Source organism: Ambystoma mexicanum, chromosome 6p, assembly GCF_040938575.1.
Source record: "Ambystoma mexicanum isolate Mex_15411 chromosome 6p, UKY_AmexF1_1, whole genome shotgun sequence".
Classification (NCBI taxonomy): Eukaryota; Metazoa; Chordata; class Amphibia; order Caudata; family Ambystomatidae; genus Ambystoma; species Ambystoma mexicanum.
The window spans coordinates 623213512-623235381 of NC_090935.1; the positions used below are offsets into that span (position 1 = coordinate 623213512).

Sequence of the window (21870 nt, forward strand, 5' to 3'; positions counted from 1 at the left end):
AGGATTTTCATATAGATTTTTGCGTTGGTGTTCAGCAACGCTATGGGATGATAGCTTGCACGGTAGTGGGGATCTTTACCCATCTTCAGGGGCAGTATAGTTATAGACCTCCCCATATCACGCGTGACCTTCCCCTCATCTTTGATTGTATTATATAGCTTTGTCAACGTGCTGAGCAATTGGGTGCGGAACGTCTTTAATAGCCGTTGCCAAGGCCGTCTGGACCTGGAGTCTTATTCGCTGGTAGTGCTGAAATGGCATCGCTGATCTCTTGTGCCGTAATTGGGTTCCCAAGATTAGTTATTTCTTGTTCAGCAATCTGGGGCAGCGGAAGAGTGTTGATGGCGTTATGGGTCAAGATTCTCGCTACTTACGAGTTCCTCATGAAATCGCTTCATTATTTCTTTTGTCGAGCTCTGCCGTGTGGGGTTTTCCATGGACGTCGTTTACTTGTGCTATATAGCTCTGGGTTTTTTGCTTTATCAATTTCGCAGCCAGGAAACGATTCGCCTTGCCCCCATGGATATAATAGGATTGTTTTGTTTGTAACAGTAACTGGGCGATCCGGTCTGCGGTATGATTCTCCAGTTGAGCTCTGATTTTTCAGAAGCACTCTTAAGGATTTTCTCGAACAGTGGGATTTGTGTTGGGCTTCGGCAGCTTTCAGCTCTTTTTCTAGTTGGTTTGTCACCAATGCTGTTTCTTTGTAGTATGCTGCAGCCTGTGAGATGAATTCTCCCCTGATCACTGTCTTTCCAGCATCCCATATTACCCCGAGTCTGTTTCCCCGTTGTAGTCTTCTTTGAAGTAGTTGTTGATGGTGGTCTCCAATGGGCCCTTAGCACTATGTCCTTCAGGAGGATTTCATTTAACCTCCTGGTGGTTTTGCTCTGCTCCCTTCCACCCCCCAAGCTATAACCACCAACACTGGCGCGTGATCTGAGTGATATTCCTCTCCTATTTCTACTTCCGTTATTTGCAGGACTAATGTTGTAAACACTAAGATCATGTCTATCCTGGAGTATCCAAGGTGGACGGCTGAGTAGTGGGTGTACTCTCTCCTGTCTCCTTGGAAGAATCGCCAAGTTTCAATTACCCCTAATTCTCTGAAGAAGGGACCCAGGGCTTGTCTGTTTTTCTGATCAGTTGTTGTAGGGGGGAGTGTTTTGTCCCGCATTGGGTCCATGACACAATTATTCCCATTCCCGTGGAGTCTTCTCATAGGAACAGATTCAGGGATTTCTTTGTGGGTAGGGGCCTGATCTACCGGCAAGCCAGACCTGCAGCACAATCCGTATCCACCACCTGCTAACTTGAAGTTTGCTAGTCCGGAAAAAATAAGTTGGAATTACCAGCATTTTTTCCGGACCGCCACACTTATCTCCATCTAACTGAATATCTAATATGTCTAAAGCTAATACAAGCTTTAATCATAAAAAAAAAGTGAATGTCAAGGTTACAGAAATAAGGAACTACCTTCAAAAGTGGCTTCGAACAACTGTATTTCACCATGCTGGCATGATGGGCTCAGAAATGCAACAGTAGTTACTTAAGAAATGTTCGTGTTTTTCTATCATTTTCCTCTTTATGTAATGGTTAAATAATCTTGTCAATCCAGATTGTGGAACTTTATCCTGTGAGACTGCTTACATCATGCTCTCACCGAATCCAGGCCCTATGCTTTGGAGGGTTGAGAATTGTTATATATTAAGACCTCTAAATGCATATGCTTTATCAGCAATACATGTACAATGGGTGGATGGCATGGGAGCTCACCTATCAAGGCATAAAATAAGCAGTGTCACATAGTAATTTGCCATGCAATTCTGTAGGTTTGCTAATTAAATTGACACTTGTGTAGCAAAATTAGCTATTTAAGTTACATTTGTTGATGAAAGCAGAGCAGTAACTATCGCCTCCATTCTTCATGCCAAAGGCCTGTGTGGCTGTGGTAGACCAGATTAATGTTTTTCTTTTAAAAGTAATTGCAAACTAGAAGTAATCGGGATGATACTGGTATAAAGCTAACTATATCCTGTCTGCCAAAGACCAATATGTGTTAATAATTGCAGTATTACTACTGTAAAACACTGCATTGTCTCCATGCTTTACTTTCAAGTTTAGGTTGGTCTATCTAAATCTCATAGCGTCCACTATATTTCATTATGAAGAGGAAGGGGCATCATATTTGAACACTTTTGAATAGGTACATGATCACACGGCCAAACGATTTGTATGGCGAACCTAGTTCTGTGACCTGCTGGTTGCATTCTTTTGATCAGCTGGTGCTCAACCCATGAGCTGATCCCATATTCTTTGACATTCTAGCTCATCACCCTGTTCAGATCTACTGCAATACCATACACTGTAGGTAGCCGCCAGAGCTCACTTTGATTATGATGGCCTTTTATATAAGCTTATACGGGAGAGAGATGGCCAGACTCTTTTTGAGATGATTTTGATCATAGCTACATGAATGGACACACAAAAATAAATTGATAACATTTTGCATTTTACAGACACTCCTCCAGGACTGGCAAAGTCTTTTCACCTCCTTGAATAGTCGAGTAGATTTTATGAGGGGATTTTTTTTTTTTACTTTTATGCAGTAAATGCCAAAAAAGTTTAAATATGCATGGCTGGCATCTGGGTGGCAGCAGTGTGCCAGAAATAGTGGGGTTGTTTTGATATTCACCATTTTACAGAAAGCACATTCACATTTGTTGTCATCCTTTGTCATGTGTCAAGTGCATTTCTCTTAGGTCGATTAGGTTAGGTTACTCTACTTGCAGGTCAATCAGAATTTTTAAGAATTTGCAAGGCTTGGCTCATATGATTAATATCTTAAGCAAGAAATAAAACAATGTATTGTTGCACATTTTATGTCTTGGATACAGATAACTTCTGATGACAAAACATATTAGCACAGCATTGCCAATCAAATGGGTTTGTTTGCTAATCAAGAACATTTTAATTAGCAACCTCTGCTAATCAATTTTTGGAAACTAATTTATGCCTTGCCTATCCTATGAATTCAGTGCTAAATTGCCAAGCATGACACAAGTTTAGACCTGCAATGTGTGTACTGCCAACAGCGTTAAATTGCAGGATACATTGGACGTCCTGGTAACTATACAAACTTCTACAGACAAATGAATGTTGGAAATACAATGCTACAGTGCACTCCTTCAATGATAGCTTAACTTAGTGCTTTAAGGTTGATTACTTTTGGGCTGAGGTAGAGTAGAGAATTCATCCAGTTATAGGTCACTGTGTTATAATATTACAGCTTTGTTGAAGGCTGTCAAGACGAGATTGTCAGAAGGCTTGCTGGGCTGTAATTAATGGGTAACCAAATTAACCTATATCTGTGCAATTCTGCTCACAAACCAAGATTTGAAGACTGGAAATCCAACATAACCGTACCAACATTACTAAAGAGTGACATTTAGAGAGACCTGGCGACTAGTTAGAGCAATATGATGGATAATATCTACGTATCTGTGAGCCAATTCTTAGTGTACGTTTTCAACTAAGAAACACAACTGTAACACCTTTGCAATGTTCTGGTTTGCATTTTACTTATGTATTAACTTTTTTATTTTCCTGTGCTTTTCATATTAATTTAAAAAAAAACTATTAAAAAAAACAATTAATCTTCTACCTTTTTCCCCTTTCAAAAGTAAAATGTAGATTCCCGAACTTGATTTATTCCATATATACTTCTATACACCAAATGATGTTATATATGGGATGATGTACCCCCGAGGTGACTTACAATATCCTTTTTTATGTAAAAGTAACTTGGGATACCCATCATTGCCCGTGTCCTGATTGAGTGGTGTCTCATGAGCCCTCGAGGATGTTGCTCTTGTCGTCAAGTCTTGCTTCAGTTTGCTCAGGTGTCTCATGTGCCCTGGAGGATGTTGCTCTTTTCCTCATGTCAGCAAGTCTTACTTCAGTTTGCTCTGGCATCTCATTTGCCCTGGAGAAAGTTGCTCTTGTCATCTGGTCGACAAGTCATGGTGCTGGCTGTTGTTGTGTTGCAAAAGCTCTTGATATTGATTTTTGCTTTGCATCAGATGGAGCTTTTCCAAGTGTTCGTTTTTTGTACGCCATGTTTCAGTCACACTTAAAAAAGAAAATGTTATTCGCTTTAAAAATGCTTTAATAAACAATTTCGAACTGTATGCAGTAGTAATGCATTTCAAAGGAATAACCAATACATCAAACATTTTGCTTCAGACACTTTTCAAAATGTTGCCACCTTCTAATACTTACTGTGGTGAATCAGGGTGAGCATCAGTAAATGAGGGTGTCAACAGAGTGAATTTTTGGCATCCAAACATAGACTCAATCTTGCTGCAGACAAATGAGGAAACCATGCAACATTTGGTAGCAGTGGGTGCAACAGTGTGGATTTGTATAGCCGGACAAACATACACACATGCATACATTCCGCTTTATATATAATAGGGAATATTTTATTCCTTATAATGCATGGCCATATACTGTCATTCCATATAATACCCATGCTTTTGCTATTTGTTATGTAAGAAATCTTTTATTTGCTGATACACAATCAATTTAGAGTCTGTTTGGATTAAAAAGGTAATGTGCAGCTTCTCATGTGTTGCAGGAAAATAATTTAAGCAGTTTAATAAAATGCATCTAAAAACGTTTTCATTTTGTGCTTTAAATAAGTCATAGCATGTAGTACTCCTACACCCTGTCCCCTTTCCTTCATAATTATGGGACATTTTGTCCTTCTGGGTGAGACCGGGGCACATTTTGGTAGCACCTTTTTAATTTTTACGTGAGTGCCATCACATGCACACCCTAGCTGTGCCTTTGAGCCCCTCCCTGAGCCTTGCCATTCTGTCCCTTTCTCTGTGCAGTCAGGGCTATCGCACTATTAGGGATGTCAAATGTCAAATGTTCCTTTCCACCTGAGTCCCTCAGCAGCTTTGCTGGATTTATTTTTTTCACGTGGTAAGAGTGTGAGCCTTTTTGCCACTCCTACATGTGTTTTGCTGTGTGTGTTTAACATTTTCTTGTGTTCATAGACTGTCGAGCCCACCTACTCCATAGGCATCATCTTTTTACTGTGTGTTACACAGCACCCTCAGTGCAGTAACACAGAGGGTTGTCTTTTAGACTTCCCAACTCTGACTCCATTTTTCTGGGACCGACTACTGTCTGCCAGAAACATGTAAAGTTGCCATTAACTTTATTAGTCTCTTTTAAAACTCAAAGACCCAGTACAAACTATCTTAAATAGAGTTCTGGAAAGGGTGAATACTTATCCCTTTTTGTGTTTCTCTTGGAGCATTGTTTCGCTCCCTTTTCATTAAGACTTGGCTGGTGGCAGTGGCAACTACCCTATTTTTCCTACCGCGGTTATCTTAAATAACCCTGCTATTGTTTTAGGCTATCTTGGTAGCCTCCAACTTAAACCCGCTAGATCATATACATTTTTATACGGTTCAGGCTGGGTTTATTCGCCATTTCTTTTTGTATAAGTCCTTCTCGTGTTTTACTCTGCGTGCCAAACCAGGTTTGGTTCCTTTGTTCGCTGACCTTTCGCGGGCTTCTACACTGAAGCCCTCCTTAGGTGGCTGTATGTCTGGGGGGGTAGAGGGCAGGATTTGACGGAGGGCTTTAGGACTCCCTGCACAGGGTCTCCTTGGAGACCCATGTCGCACTCTGATCTGATTGGCTGTGGTGACTGTCCCGGCGGGACAGTGTGAATGGGGGGAAACTGCATAAAAATCAAGTCTCTTGGGGATGGAAAGGCAGAGTCGCCACTGGAATGAAAGAACCGAAGAGGAGCTGACAGAAGAGGACCCCTACAACAACTGAACCACCCGGTGAAGCCCTGCTGCAGGTCTGAATCTACATACTCCAAAGACAGGGAAGATCTGCAAGGAATCTTTTTCCCTTGAGCTGGTGGGACCAACCAGTTCACCTAAACTTCAAGCAAGGCTCTCTTCTCTGGTCGAATTGGCTGTACAGAGCTACAGTGAACCGGATAGCCAGGAGGAATGGACCGTGCTCGCGTTTTAAGGAGCGCACCTTTTATTCATTGCTTTGCTCTGCTGCTGGTTTCTTCCCTGGGCAGTGCAGGACCCTCCAGTCTTCCTACTTCGTGTCAGTCCGACAGTCGCTTCAGGAACCGTGAGTCTGCAGGACCTGCCAGGAACGTCCACCTCAGCTACAGCCTTCTTCTCCATTTAAGGTACTGTTAAAATCCGGTTGTTTGTTTGGTCCAGCCGCGGTGAAAGTGTGTGAAACCTTTTGCCAATCCAAGGGCTTATCCTTCTCCATTCTTTAAACTAACTTTTCTGCCGATCAACTTCGTCCGGAACTCTTGGCAAAGACTTAACCGTGAACTACCCTGAACTTGAGCAAAAGACTCTGGCCCATTGACTTTGGGCCAGGCCCTGTTTGAAATTGATTTCCTCACTGTATTTACTTTTTCTAGATTGCCCTGCTTACTTATTGGTGTTACTCAATTTCTGCCTAACTTTGTCTTTCCCTCCCTTTTAAATTGATGGAGAGCCATTTTGCTCACACTTTATTTTGAGCCTAACTTGTCCAGAATCTCTTGGGTGTGGTGTAGTGTATTAAGAGTGTGATTTTTCAACTGTTTTACTTTAGTGAAATGTTCTACAACTGATGTGTAAATAAATGTATATTATTTTACTCAGAAACCTTGAGTCAGTGTTTGTTTGAATCATAGTAATTTCTGTCCTTTGTGTAACTATTGATACTGCTTACTTACTCTTGAGATAAGTCTGGCTGCTCAGCCATTGCTACCACTTTACTGTGTAGTACAGGCTTGTACCAAAGGTGAATGTGTACTGTCACGGCTTGATTGTGTGTGGTGTTCCCAAAGGTTACTGCATATAATTCTGCCTATAATTCTGCCTTACAAGCACATGCAGTCATTTTCCCTTAATTTCCTCTACCCCTGTAACAATTCTTTCTTCCTGCCTGGTTCACACAGTGGGCCTTTCCCTATGCCAAAGCATACAGGGTTTGCGTTGCGAGTTTCCTGCGGGCGGCACTTCACAGTGGTGATTTCCTATAACTCATGCTTAGTGTTTCTCAGTCTTGGCCATCATTGGAGCTCGTGTTTTATTCTGCAATGCACTGTCTGTATGCGCACTTGAGAGAAAATCACATCGGTGGGAGGAAGTTGTCCCTACTACTGCACCAGCTCACCTGAAGGAGTTCATTGAAGCGCTGTCGACTGTTAGGTATTCTTGTTTTCAGGGCACCCCAGCAAGGATACTCCTTTGGTACAGTAAGGGGTCACCTAGACCCTAAATTTACCAGGAATCGTCCTAAGGTACCCTGCAAAGGGACTAACCTGGATATTGGAGATCACTCGGGGGGTACCCCGAATAGGGGCTAAAGCTACCAAGGTCAAACCTGTGTATCCTCTTCAATGGACTAAACAATTTACTGGAAAGGCTGAGGATCCCCATCTCGGGGTGAAACCCACTGGAGGGGGAAGTCTGTAATAAGAACATTATTTACATTATTTTATGCGGGTATTACAGGCGGCCGTGTGTTATGATATAGTCCAACTTATGGTATGCTTTCATTCATCATTGCTTTGAAAGTCTACTCTTTGACTATATTTGTAATGCCATATTTTGAAGCAAATACATTACAATTGTAGAATACCCCATGATAAAGTTCATCCCCCAACTGAGGCATCTATCCAAAGTATAATGCCCCACTTACTCTATCCTCCTCTGTATGAAATGTGGGGCTAAGGTTGTATAGTGTGCCCATATTGTCTTCATTGACTCCTTTCTAGGAAAGACCACCACCACTGCAAATCGTTTCCAGAAAATTCAAAAATGCTGCTCCGATTCCACCACTTCATGCCTGGTGGAGAACACGGAAGAAAGAACAAAAGGATACCAAGGCCTATATTACATGTTTTCCACCACCTTCCGCAAAGCCATTGGTCAACAGGAATGACCAATGTGCCACGTGCGAGCCTCTTGCCAGCCAACCCCCTGGTTTCACAATCCACTTTACCTGTCGGGCCTAGAAGCCCTCGAGGTTTCACCAGGATTTAAGAAACCCTGGGTGCCTACGCTCTCCGTTACCCTGATCGTTGCAGCTCACCCACAGGCCTAGTTCCAAAAGCTCCTTAACAGGCTTGAATTCTATCCTAATGTGTTTGGTCACATTATGACAGATGAAAATCAACCTGTAAAGATGCATTTCCATTCCCCTACACCAGCTCAGATAACTGATCTCTTTTCACGTTATTCCCCAATTGTATTCTAACTGTTGGAACACTCCCTCTCCACACTCTTACTCAGAAGGCTCTTGCATCTGGGTATTGATATCTTCGGAGCAGCTTTTGATGTGTCCAGTTGATTCTGTAGACAGGTCGTGCAGAAATCTCTCAAATATGAACCTCTCCCCACAGGAATTCCTCTGACGGTATGGATGAGGGACTCTGGAGATCATAAAATGCTTCAACACCTGCTTCCAGGACTTTATTTTATTTTGTCACTGTGAATGTCTTTAACTCCTTTGCCTCTTCTACATGTTCCAGATAACTTATTTGTACCATTCTGGTCGTGGGTTCAACTGCCCATGTCATGTTCTCCAGTTTTAGGACTATTTAATTTACTTTTTCGCCCTTCGCACTAGTTTTAGGTATGGTCTTTTCAATTTTAAAAATCTTCTCCATAATGGCCTTGCCAGATGGGGAGTAAGGACTTTGTTACTCCCATGTCCCATCCCCTTTTCTCCATACTCCATACTCTTGGGACTTTTTTTGAACCAGCATTATTTTAAATGTACATCTGTATGCACACAGCCTCGCCTCTCCAGGCACTGCCTTTACTGTGCCTGCAAGTCCTTTAATGCGCACCAGTTAGACTGGAAGCCTTCCCCTTTGTTGTTTTTTTCATTTGTTTTCCTGTTTGTTCCTCACTCAATGTTGGTGCGTCCCACCCTCCACCTATGTCAGGTAAAAATGAATTTTCACTTTGCGCAAGCTGTGAGTGTCAGTTTCTGGCAGAGGACCCTCACAACACCTGTTTGGTGTGTTTGGGCATAGACCACTACTGCTGATCCCCTCCATACCACCTCCATGAGTTCATACCACTGAGAAAAAAACAGCAAGTAGGTGATCACCTTTCCGGGATCACTGGCTCTGGAAGCAACCCTTGTGGTCCTCACTATTCTGGGCGTAACACTGAGACCCCCTTCTCACAGGCTAATACTGAGCGCATCCCTGAATATCACTGGGGGCAACTCTGAGGATCTCTGCTCCAGGGCTAAGACACGGTCTAAGCCTGAGGTTACCCCTTGGTGGCAAAGATGGGTTTCACCCAAGGCTCCACGCAAAAAGGATAAAAAGATCCAGGTTGCACATTTCACCACCATCGGACTTCAGGGGCTGACACTGGCACACATGCTTCTGAGAGCCACCAGCCGTTTGTATATACCAGAATGTGCACAGAGGTTCCCCTTTTGCTACAAGATCTCTCTTTCTCACCCTAGATCACGGTCAGATCATCTTTCCAGTCCAGGTAGAGTGCCCACGTCAATATTCATAAAATAGCAGTCCCTGCTGAAGAGATTGAAACCAACACCATTTTGTAGTCTGTAATATAGAAGCTGTTGGGGGTCCTGTATTGCAGCAGAAAGCTACTTTTCACCTATTAACTTGTTATCCAGGCACCCCTTTTCCCCTTAGGTTGAGGGTCGGTACCCACACTTGTCGTTTCTACACCCTTTCATTTCTGTTCTTATTTACACAGATCCATGGCTTACGGGATCAAAGAACCTCTTGCTGGCAATGTATCTTGACAGCCTTATGGTTGAGACCTCTGCCCATCACGCAAGCCTTCTACTCAGATTGTTTTTTTTAATGAAGTTTAAGAGTTAGATGTACTCGGTGTCTATGATGAATTATTACAATAACCTGATCAAGTAAGTCCTACCTCAGGCTGTACTTTGTCTACCATTGATCAGCCCAAGCTCTCCTGCATTCCCTGTGTTTGTGGTTGGGATTTGGCATCCCTCCAGAATCCCTGGGGTGCCATTGGAGCTCATAACCAGCCACCCTTCACGTCTCCCCTACAACTAGTGGCTCTCTTACTGGTCTCGGCACATTTGGTTCCTCCTCTACCTGTGGCATCCCTCCTCTTAATCCACCCATGCCTGCTGAAAGCCCTCCAAAGACCTTCTGAATGACCCTGACTTTGTGAGATTCCTCGGGATGGCACAGAGCGGGATAGGAGAGGGGTTATTGGGATTTGCCATCTTTGGATATTCTAGCTCCTGAGGCTCCTCAGACGGAACCGGGGGTCCCACACACGGTTTCAGCTGTAAGAGGCAGTGAGAGCTTGCGTGTGCCTGGTGAGAAAGACATTCTTATGAAGGCTGTCACAATATGGCAAAAGCCTCACACCACTCAGTTCTCAGCTGCTAGGCATGGGGCTTTATCTAAGATGCAAGCCTCTCCGTTCAGAGAAGGTCTTTTTGGTACTCCGACCCCAGAAATTGCTGTGTAGTATAAGAATGTTTACCAACAATCTTCACTACATCTGCAGCTGGCTAATTCTGAAAACCTCTGTAAGCCAAAGGTTCTAGAGTGAACTGGCAAACCTTGAAAAGTCTTGCCCTGGGAATGGCAGGAGTATTTGGGGAAAATCAATCTGAGGATAAGCAGGTGGCTCAAGATATAAGGCAATTGGCAGTATGGGCTGGCTGTCTGCTTCTGTGATCCAACTTCACCAGAGGACACATTTTTCTCAGACAGAGGGCATTGAACAGCACCTTCCACTCGATCTCTGAACTTGATCCTAGTTCCTGAGCTTCTCACTTCATGACATCTGTCTACTGTGGCCAATATGTACACCAATATGGCTGCCATTAAGAGCTTGAAAGCCATCAAAGTTCTGCCACAGGAATCCATGCAAAATTAATCCATTGGCCTGCTGATTGGAGGATGTTCTCGCTGCCATCTTGCACTTGATTGTTTCAATGATCCCATGTCATGTAGAATTTACCTTTCAGCCCAGGGTACCTACCAGCATTCTAGGAATGATTGATTTTTCTTCTCAAATCCAGTGCCACAATGTTTTGATGGTCTTTCACATTTCATTACTCCTAAAGTCCCCTCATCCATCTTGGCACCTAAACATTGTCAACTGTGACTTACCCCACAGACCTTTTGAACTTTTTATACATGACTGGCATCGTTTTATTGTCCTGGAAAACTGCCTTCCTGGTAACTGTCGCCTCCTCTCATCCAGTTAGTGAATTTCAAGCATTGTCGGCCTCTGAGACATACACAGACTTTCCCAAGGATAAGGTGGTTACGATGACCTAATCCTCCTTCACTTATAAAGTAATTTCTGATTTCCACTTCAATCAGGACATTGCTCTTCCTACATTCTTCCTGGACCCACTTGCATCCCTTGAAAGCAGATGGGGTTATCCACAACCTTGATGACAAGCCCTTAAATTCTACCTGGATAGTACCAAGGATTCCTGTTCATTGGGCATGCTATTAGTGGCTTATGCGAGGCAATAAGGCGTCCAAAGGCACTTTCGACTAATGGATAATGTCATGTACCTCAGAGAGCTATTCCATTCAGAAATGCTTCCATTCCTGAAGGACTTCATGCACATTCTTAAAGAGCATAGTGGCCTCTGTGGTCTTTCAGTGGCCCACCTCATGGAATGTTATATCCAGGGCTACCACTTGGCATTGCCTTCAGCTTTTTTGCAAACATCCCAGTGTAGAGACCAGCTCTTGGGGCAATTCCCAGTTTGCTTAAGCTGCAGTAAAATATCTTTGTTTACCCCAGGTCCAACCACTCTCTAGGTTCATTATGCTTGGTAACCTTCCAAGATTGTGGTGGAAAGGGGGTGGGATGTAGTGGTAAGTAAACAATAGTCACTGTATTGACTTCTGTACCCATAGTCCCCTTTCTCCTATATAACCTCCCACCTTCCAAGCTAAAACCCAGCCATCAGACAGGTTCAGCTTGTGCATATTTAATAGTACAAGTGGACCAAGGCCATGAGGGGTATCTGGAAGGATGTGACGACATGCAAGCATGCACAGTCTTTACAATATATGAATGGGGACATTTCTGCTGGATTAGAAAGGCTCTGATTCAGGGATATTCAAACCTTTTGTATGCTGAGCCCCTCCTTCAGTAAATATATTGTTGCTGGGGCTGCCCCCCAGGTTCCATATCTGCTTATATTTTCTATTCGAATCAGTCACGGTACCCCCCTGGACATCCTTTGGGCCCCCCCAAAGTGGGCCAGTCCCACAGTTTGAAGACCACCGATTCCCATCCCGGAGAAAAGCCTTCCTAGAGTATGGCAGAAAGGAGCACAATACCACAGGGGCCAGAGATCGCTTAACCAAAGGAGCCACTGCACCTAGACACCTCCACCAGGGCACTGATACACATGGAGTGATGGCTTAATGTATCATAATCCAACCAGGGCTCATACATTCTACAGCTTTTTTGTGACCCATGTTGCGCTACATGTTCACCAAGCGCTTATGCCACACTGAAACAGTCCTATAAAGCTCTTATCCTTATACACCAGTTTTAATCTCACTCTACCCACTCCAGTGGGATATTTCGCCCCTAAAGGTACAGCCGAGGTCTAGTCCTCACCTCAAAATTGCCATTTCCTGGGACATTATCATGCCCTCTTGTGCCATTTCTGGAATCCTCATGCTCAGAGTTATTGGGGGGGGGCAGGTGGCCAAAAACAGTTTCCTTGCTACATAGTACCACCCTCTGCTATGCTATGCTATGCTATGCAGCTGTATGGTTCATGTGTGTCGAGCAACTAGTACGATACTGCTCACTGCAAAACCATTGTCAGTTGTAACGTAACAGATCATCGGCAGCAGGAAACCAAACCACAGAGGTAATTGGGTGGTCAATCCTCAGGTAGGCTTTCGCATGATTGCAGTCGGAAGCATGGTGTACAGTAAGCGAAAGAGTATGGAGGCCTCAGACTCCCAAGAACATACGCAGGGCTTCTAATGTGAGTGAATGTCGGTGAACAGAACTCTCAAGTAGTCACCAAAGTCCCGTCATTTGGCCTCAACAGGGTAAATTTGTGGCAGGAGCCCCAAGTGGTCTTCAAGACTTTGGTGGACTCGAGTATTCAGGACATGTGGCCATCTTGTGTGTTAGTCAAGCTGTGCCACCGTAGCATATTCTTTTTAATATGTTAGTATATGTAACTGTACCAAGCTAGTGCACTCTTTTTTTTCTCCCCCACTCTTACTCTCTTGCGCTCTATCTGCACCCGCTTTCTCTCTATAGCACTCTCTCTGTTTGACTATATGTGTTGAGGCATACATATGTGCCATGCAGGTATGTCATTGTAAAAAGGTGCAAACTGATGTAAAGCTCTGCCCCTCCTATATGGTTTTTCCCGCCTGGAATATAAACCAAAAATGAGACACTTTCACAGAATAACAGTCCCATAGATACATTTATTTAGCATCAATAAAGCACTCGAGTGGAACAAGGTGACAACACATGCGCAAAGGCTCTCTGTCTTCACAGAATATATTTGCCCTTATATACATTTTTTTAGCTGCGTTAGCATGATATGTAAATGACACAGGGTCCTTGAAAGGTAACTTACTGACCGGTTGAACAAAGCTCAGTTAGTAAAAATAGTTAAATACAAATAGACATGCAGGGGAGAGGCTGAGCATGTGTTCTTTTCTATCCTTTGAGCGCAGGGGGAACGGTCATCCCCTGCTGGTATTTGTGCCTGCTATTTTGACCGCAGCTGCTCCCTAGCTTGAGAGCAGTGTTTGCAACTTAAAACACACACACAGGCTGTTTGGGTAGCTGTTTGGCGACCACGCCAAAACTGTTGTGTGATATTGTAACAGAGAAAAAGACAGGGAACTGGTGTTCATAAATGTATATTTCCACATCATCTTAACACTGAGGGCATATTGTCCACACAGTGGAGGTGATTGGGCTGGGATAGGCCCTATGAGTTTGCTAGGGATCTTACAGGCCTTGTCAGGTACCAGTAGACCAAGCCTTAAGAGTTGTCGGCTGTGTTTTTTGTTACTTATTATTCTTTGTACATACTGTAACAAATATGCAGGTTCACCAGAACTACCAAACATTCTGGCCAGCAGGTAAACTTAAGCATTGCATTGGTGGGGACACAAGGAAGGACATTTTGAGAAGCAAAATGGTGTGTATTCCTGGCAAATTAAGATATTTAAAAAGGACATTCAGGGTCATTCCGAGTATGGCGGTAGGGGGTTAACGGCACCGGTATGGATTCCGGTGCCGTTGTCCCCCTACCGCCACATTCCAAGGTCCCTTAGCGGGACCCACCAGGACCGGCTGGTTTGACCAGTCGTCCTTAGCGGGACCCGTTAAGGGACCATGGAGCTAATAACGGGCCCGCAATTTGCGGGACCGTTATTAGCTCCTTCCCCATTCCTATTGAGCCCTACGGGGGTACAAATGGGAATGGGGAATGGTTTTCGAAATGGGGATTTACCGGGTCCGCATAGTTTGCAATGTCCCGGTAAGTCTCCATTCCGACTAACAGGACCCGGACCCGAGTTTGGAGAATTGCTATTAGCACCATGGCTGCCTCCGAACTCGGAATGACCCCCATTATTTAGTTGTACATTGTAAAGGGCTGCTCGTAAAATTTCATTTCTAATGACCACTTTCAGTACATGTTGAATGCATTTAAATAATGTTAGTCTTGTCTGATGGGTAGTCTGGTATATTCCATTATACTCTTTCAAAATGCCCCTGTTGGAAGGCAATGGGACACATAGCACCCGTGAGGGTTTCATCCAGCTTTGCTAAGAACATGAGGATGACCACAGATCTGTATATGTTATAAATATGCCAATGATAAGAGATGTGTGCTTGAATTACTAAGTACATAGTTGACAACGGCCTTGGTGCTTATTTAATTTTACACAACACTCACCCAAACCATTAAGTCTTTGTAACCATGAACCATATGTAGGTATTCTGGAAGCTTCAGAATGTAGATGTGAGAATAAAATGGCAATGGCAACTAACTGTAGTGAATTATAGATTTGCAGAATTTAAACGGAGTGGTTAAGAGGGGCACTGGTGCTAAGACATTCGTTGAGAATTATATAGGATTTGGGGACATTTATATAGCTAATGTTATTATGTATCTTTTATGCAATGTTAATGTTGACTTCGTTCAAATGGATAACTCATTGAAAAGGAGAGCTGTTCAGTGAAGCGTGTTAACAAATACTCAGGAGTCAAAATTGGTATTATTTGACCAGCAGCTCCTGGGCATCGGTCGGGCATTACCAGATAGGCAGGAGCTACCTCCAGGAAACCAGCAGCTAGTACACAGTGCGCAGAAAATCTAACTTTGTGCCAGATACTTTTTGTCTGTTGTATACTATCCAATATGCTCCAACTGCCCCTTAGTTGTGTTCTTTTTCTCATTTTATATACATACACAGTTAATATTGCATAGCTAGGTTTGTATGGCACCACTTGCCACAGGAGTCAAAAGCAGCTCATGGTAGCTGTTGGTTTCAAGCTAACCAGGCTCCCCTTGGCTATAACCAGGAGCTAAATAGCTCCCAGCTCCTGGCAATTTCGAACCCTGAATACTGTTTTCAAAACTGATGAAACCTCAGATTATGGAGAATATAAATGAATGGCAGCATGAATAGAGTTTAAAGGGAGTGCCAGACTGAGTATAAAAGCATTACGGAAATGAAGAACCAAAAATGAAACTCTAACACTAAGATCTTTTGTAAAGTGCTTTAGTTGAATTTGTGCCAGTCTTTTTCTTGAAAAGTTGTACATGTTGCTTGTAAGCGCACACTTACATTATCTTCTGCCGACTGCATTCTAGGATAGTTTTTGGACAGCCAGTGAGAATCATACTTTGTGTTCCCCTGACCAATTATGTGTATTGTGACTCTTTCTTTAAGGACATGGCCTTCCCAGTGGATATACTGGATGACTGCAGCCATGAAGACCTGGAGAGCTCTGCTGAAGACTACCTGTCTGATCTTCGCTGTGGAGATCCCAGAAATCCAGAGTTTATCTCTCTTCCTGGGAAAGGCAATGTAAGATGCACACTGCTTTATAATGCATCAGCCAATTTTATAGGATATTTCGTAGTCCTTCCTTCATGCAAAAAATGCAATGGGACAATATAAAAAAAGAATACAGCGTTAATTTGACATACTAGCAAAAAGTACCTATATTCTGCACAGGTTCTATAAATAGACATGATAACGCTCTCATCAATTGTTGAAAATCAATGGTCCTGTGGGTTGCTGTTCCGAGTTGCTTCTCGCTTGATGTGCTGGTGCAGACGTTTTGGGTAGGCAAGAGTTGCGGTGCTGCAGCATGCTGGGTCCTTCTGTGGGCTATACCGACCTGTTGCCTCACACTGGCACAGTGCGTTGCAATGCAAATATCTCTATAGTTTGTCATAGGGCCTTGAAGTTTGGTTTTCGAGTCTTTTAGATGTGTTCATCTCGTCAATATGCTTATAATGAGCTTTATCCAGTCCTTCTATAACCACATTGATGTTTCGCCGATTTCAGGCAACCGTCTTGTGTGAAGGGGCTGAAGTCCAGGGGTTGGGTTGTCCAAATGTCATGCAGCCAGTAATGTCCAGAGGGCCCTAACAAGTAACTATGCAAAATTTGATGCTGATTGGTAGAACGGTGTGGAATTGTAGAAGGAACAAACTAACAGAGTTTCTGCTTTATATATAAAGATTTGCAAAGCAGAGGAGCAAACGCTCATGAAATCATAATGCCTTCAGTAAATGAGTGGGATAGTGATCTGAAACCTTTTTTTTCTATTAACCCGTTTTATTGATTTTCCAAATGACAGAAAAACAATAACATCCTAATTAAAGAGTGCATGGGATTAATCATATGCACCACTTCCTTTTTTCATGATAGTATTGATTTTTTTGTGTTGTCTGTAGTGCCCCTATTGTCACCTTGTAGGCACCTCAGAGTACTTGATAATCATTGAATCATACACAGATGAGTCTCGTGGAAGGTGGGTACCAATATTGCCTCATGAGGTCTGAATAGTGGCAGATGAGATGGCAACTTTGTGTGGTGAATAAATTCACACATAGACACGCTACTATGGAGAGAACCATCTCGAGATGCTGAACAACACTACTGCCTACAGATAGAAGGCTACTGTCAGTCATATTGATCTTTGGCTCTTTTCTGAATGCCTGTTGCCAGAATTTGTATCTAAAGGGCAAAGAGAGATGGCGGTTGTGCATTAGGGTGACTTGAACTTATAATATTTGCTTCCCATATGGCTGTTAGCAAAACAGGGGACAGAGAGATAGTCTGACGCTAGATTATTTGAACTCCAGGCTTAAGGGGAAGGAATTGTAAGCCAGCCCGGGTAGGATTTTTGAACTGGGGATGTTTTAAATTGCATCATTTTATGCAGGGGATATTGATGGTGGGATCAATGGGGCAGAGGACTCTGAGCATGCATACATCCAATGAGGGCACAATCATGATCCTGCAGTGCAAAATAGCATTAAGTTCCTCAAAGAGTAAACCGAGTGGTCACATCTATAAAGTCTGTGGCAAGCATTTGATGCACACTGGCACATACTTGTGGTACTGGCTAGGGTTCATAGATGACCAAACTTCACAAATGCCTGACAAGAGTGCATTGTATGGTTGAGCTTCTATTAAGGCTGTAGAAAGGTCCCCTGCTCCTGCAAGAGGCATGTCAGTATGGCAAAAGCCATGCTGAGCAATATATTCAACCCTTCAGTCTCAGAGTTAAGTTTCAAAATGTTCCTGAAAGTGAAGTTCTTGGTTTTCTTTCTTTTATAATTATAATTGGTTATTTATAACACGCTTAATACCCAGAGGTTTCTCATTGAAACATTCTATTGGTTTTAGCCCTGAACGCAAGGCCATTTTTCTGGGTTTATGACATTAAATATCTTTTGACACCTGGTCTGGGTCTTAATGTGGGGACTGCATATTGGATCCTTGTTTTAGAAAGACTTTTGCTTAGTGAATAGAGCTTTCATCATCACATCATCCACCCATAGCCTGTGTAAAGTTGTGAATGTATGTGTGAGGTGTATCGTGCCATACCTAGGGCAGTAGTTAGCACCTCCAGGGAACCTGGTCTGATGAAAGGTAGAATTTTGTGATGCATGGAAAACTCGAAGAGATGGAGCATTCAAAAGGGTTTGATGAATCCAATTGAGTCATCACGGATTCCCTGGTGGTGACCTCCACCCATGTGGCCAGGGGATGGCAGCCACTATCTGATCCTGACTCTGGGGGCGGTTTTATGAGCGAGCATCACATGGGAGGAGACAACTATCGGGGAGATGTTTTGACTCCATTGGTCAAGACGCAGTATTCCCCCCTTTCCCATGAGGAAGACTCTCTGCTACCCGAATTCTTAATGGCCTATTGTCATTCTAGTCACCTTTTAACCCAAACACTCACAACTCACACATCACCTGTTGTCTCTGATATATCTGTATGTAAAATTCCTGAGAAAAACCATTTGAGAGTTAAAAGCCCAGTGACATCCATGAACTCCAACTCCCATAATCACTCAGGCACTTAGACGAGGAGGAGGAGAGAGTTTGTGTAAAATGACATGTGCTCGAAGTACAACATACAGGCTAGTTGTTATTCAAACCCTACAGTGCGCGGGACATTTAGAGATGGTGACCGCACTGTCAAGCTGAGCAGTACAGGAGATGACTTTGAACTCCAGGCACAGGTTCGCAAACCCGAGGCACACAGAGAAGACTACCGGGACAGAAGGAAAGATGCCACAGACAAGCAGGAAAAGCTGTGGAGATGCATGGAGCCGCGCAGAAGCTCCTGATTGCTGGGCTGCTCGTGGCATCAGTGTTAGTCCGAGCCGAAAAGGGAAGCCAGCATGTGACCACGTAGCTTCACAGAATCCTGGAGAGACCTCAACTGACTAAGTGGAACGCAGGTGAATCAGCTATTCCACAAAGATGTGAGCCGAGTCGGCGATGCTGGGAGGTGCAGGTGGAGTCTGCCCAAAGCAGCTGGGGACCCCGGGACGGTCCGACAAGCGCACCCGCAAGTATTTGATGGATATGCATTGTTAATGCTGAAAATAGCAGAGGAAGGTTGTTTGAATGCAGTTAAGGCAAAGTACATATTCAACACCCAATAAGAAGGTTTGACTGCAGACAAGACACAGTACAAAGACAAACCCCAATCTAGTACAGATACATGAGATGCCAGTGTGGGGGAGAAGTTTGAGCAAGTGTTACCATAGGCAAATATATCAAGTACCTCAACGGTATAGGCCATTGTGGTATAACCAAAGAACTATAAAAGAAGTCCAGGCAGGTGTGATGCTGGAAATGCATCAGAGGGACAGGGCATCCGTATCCTTGTCCTTTATGCCTTTCATGTATGTTCTGTCTTGTTTTCCGCGCAGGAATTCATGTGGGACTCTTGGCAGTGCAGGTCTTCCTCATTTTAGTTTGGTGTAACTAAAGACCCTTGGGATACCCTTTTGGCACTCATACAATTGTGTACCCCTAGTGTGTGTTTTTGGACACCTGTGTGTGGCCCACAGAGCAGGGTATGGGCTGGTGGTTGCTCAATGCTGAATTTGACAGGGGCTCTTGAGTATCCTCCATTTTGGGATACACAAGCCCTGCCATTGGAATCCGTTGATTCCTGATAGGAGACAAGATGGCCCCTGTGGCCTCATGCTTTTTATTGCCTGTTACCTTGTTTTCCCAAAGTCCTTGGAAGCCCTGACTCTGTCCCTTCCCCTGACTGGCTGTTGGGTGGAAGTTCCATATATGGTATTGTGGGGAAGTCTAGGCCAGGCTGGCTGGAGCCTTCCCAGTGACTATGTTGTGGGTACGCCCTTGCGGTAGAACCTGGGTGAAAGGAGTGTCACCAATATGCACTTCTTGTTATGGGTGTTTGGGTTCTGGTATGTGACACAAAGACTGAGACAGCCCTGCCCGGAACTGGTATGAATGCAGTGTGGAGTGCTGAATGGCTGGGTACTTGTCCCAATACACATTCCTTGTTGTGAGTGTCTGGAGGGAGGAGAAAGGCCTGAATGCACTGTGAGCCTGATTGGCTGCATGCCTGCATGAATGCCCTTCTGAATGATTGGTTGCCTGAGTGTGACCCAGCAGTGTGAATGAGAGACCAAACAGTATATCTGGGGACCTCTCACTGATGGAAATTGTTCAGAATCTGAAGTTGATACTTGATGCTTAACCTTGAAGCCCACTGGAAGAAGAATTGCTGTTGCTGTCCTTTGCTAATCTGAAAGCTGCATGACTGTCAAGGAACTGATCCAAGAGAGGACCTGACTAGGGGACCTCTTCTCGAACTACGAGGGACGATCGTGCGCCAGCTGATCTTTGCCAAAGCTCCCTGGACGTCAGACCCTCGAAAGGCTGCTGACCGGAGATGGGGACCGCCACGGAATCGCAAAGCAAAGCGCCCGGACTTTAAAGTCCATCACCGTCGATGACCGCCATTGATGACCGGAGCCGCAGTGCTCCTTTGCCGAAGACATTTGATCCAAGGACTCCCTTGCTCATTACCGTCTACCTCTTTCTTCCTGCCGGAGAAAGTTAAGGCCGCCCCTGACCGAGGAGAATCTGCCGGTGGGTTTCCCGCCACCCGAAGACCACAGAGGCCGATGATCCGATGCCCTTGCTGGGCTAAAGTTCTTCATTACCCCTCTGCTTCAACAAACACTCGTTGTTGAGGTGCACCGCATGGCTCAGCTTGCAGGACGTTTGCAACTAACGAGCACCGCACGAACCGAAGCTGGTGCCACAACAACATTTTTCACCCTTTTCTTCACCAACTCTAGACGCCCCATGGCTCCTGCCTTAAAGGGAGTGCACTCAAGAAGGGCTTGACGACTCGCGAAGAATTCTACGAAACCAGGTACTTTGGGGTCACAGAACCTTTCGAAGGAATCAAGACTATATTAAGCATAATTGGATTGGGCTTGTCAATATGCTTTATTTACAGGTTGCCCAGGTTGGGGGTGGGGGGGAAATCCTCGCACAGAACTGTCACTAGGTAGACAGACTGTTCTGCCATTGCTTGATTTAACTGGCTTTCTTTCTGTGTCAAGCATTGATTTATCTTACAATCTGATTCGTATGCTATTTGGGGCTGTTAGCTGTGGTCGCATTTCAAAGGAATCGATAGTTAAGAATGGTACCACATAGACCTGTATATATTTGCCATTATAGTATTGCCAGAGTACAAAGTGTGTTATTGTGTATATAACCTTGAACCTTATGTATATAAAGACTGTTTTCACTAACATAGTGTGTGGACAATCCTTTGTGGGTGCTTGGGGACTACACTGTACTTAAGAACCAGGCTGCGTCACCTCCTGAGAGCTTAAGCCTTGATTGCTGGACCTTCACTACCCAATAGAGAATCTTGGCTGGGGTGCTCTGTGCCTCTACACTGCCATATAGAGAGCAGGCGTACAGATACCCCCCTCCAGTCTTTACACTGGTGGCAGCGGTGGTATGCTGATGGTTTTAAGAATCAGTGTGTAACCTTGCCACTTGCAAAATATCTACACTCTGTTAAATGGAGGTTTAGTTGTGTACTAGATAACTGCATTACAAGCAATAGAATCTATTGCAAATGGTAAATTGACTAGGGTGAGCTCAGAGACTCTCCAGAGTGCTTGTGAAGCCAGGGAGTTCGACTTTGAGGATAGCTGCCCTGGTGAACTACCAGACTGATTGTGAAGCTCTTGAAGG

General features: G+C 44.1%; 1 protein-coding gene across 6 annotated transcripts in view; it reads left to right on the plus strand.

Annotated features, from left to right (window-relative positions):
• The window catches only part of FAM169A (family with sequence similarity 169 member A), a 988180-nt gene that overhangs the window by 278865 nt on the left and 687445 nt on the right, over nt 1–21870 (plus strand). For all 6 annotated transcript variants that reach the window (XM_069627477.1, XM_069627479.1, XM_069627476.1 and 3 more), the window contains exon 2: nt 16019–16156. In XM_069627477.1, coding sequence (XP_069483578.1) covers nt 16022–16156 — 135 coding nt within the window. In that variant the 5' untranslated portion in view covers nt 16019–16021. The remainder of the gene's footprint in view (nt 1–16018; nt 16157–21870) is intronic.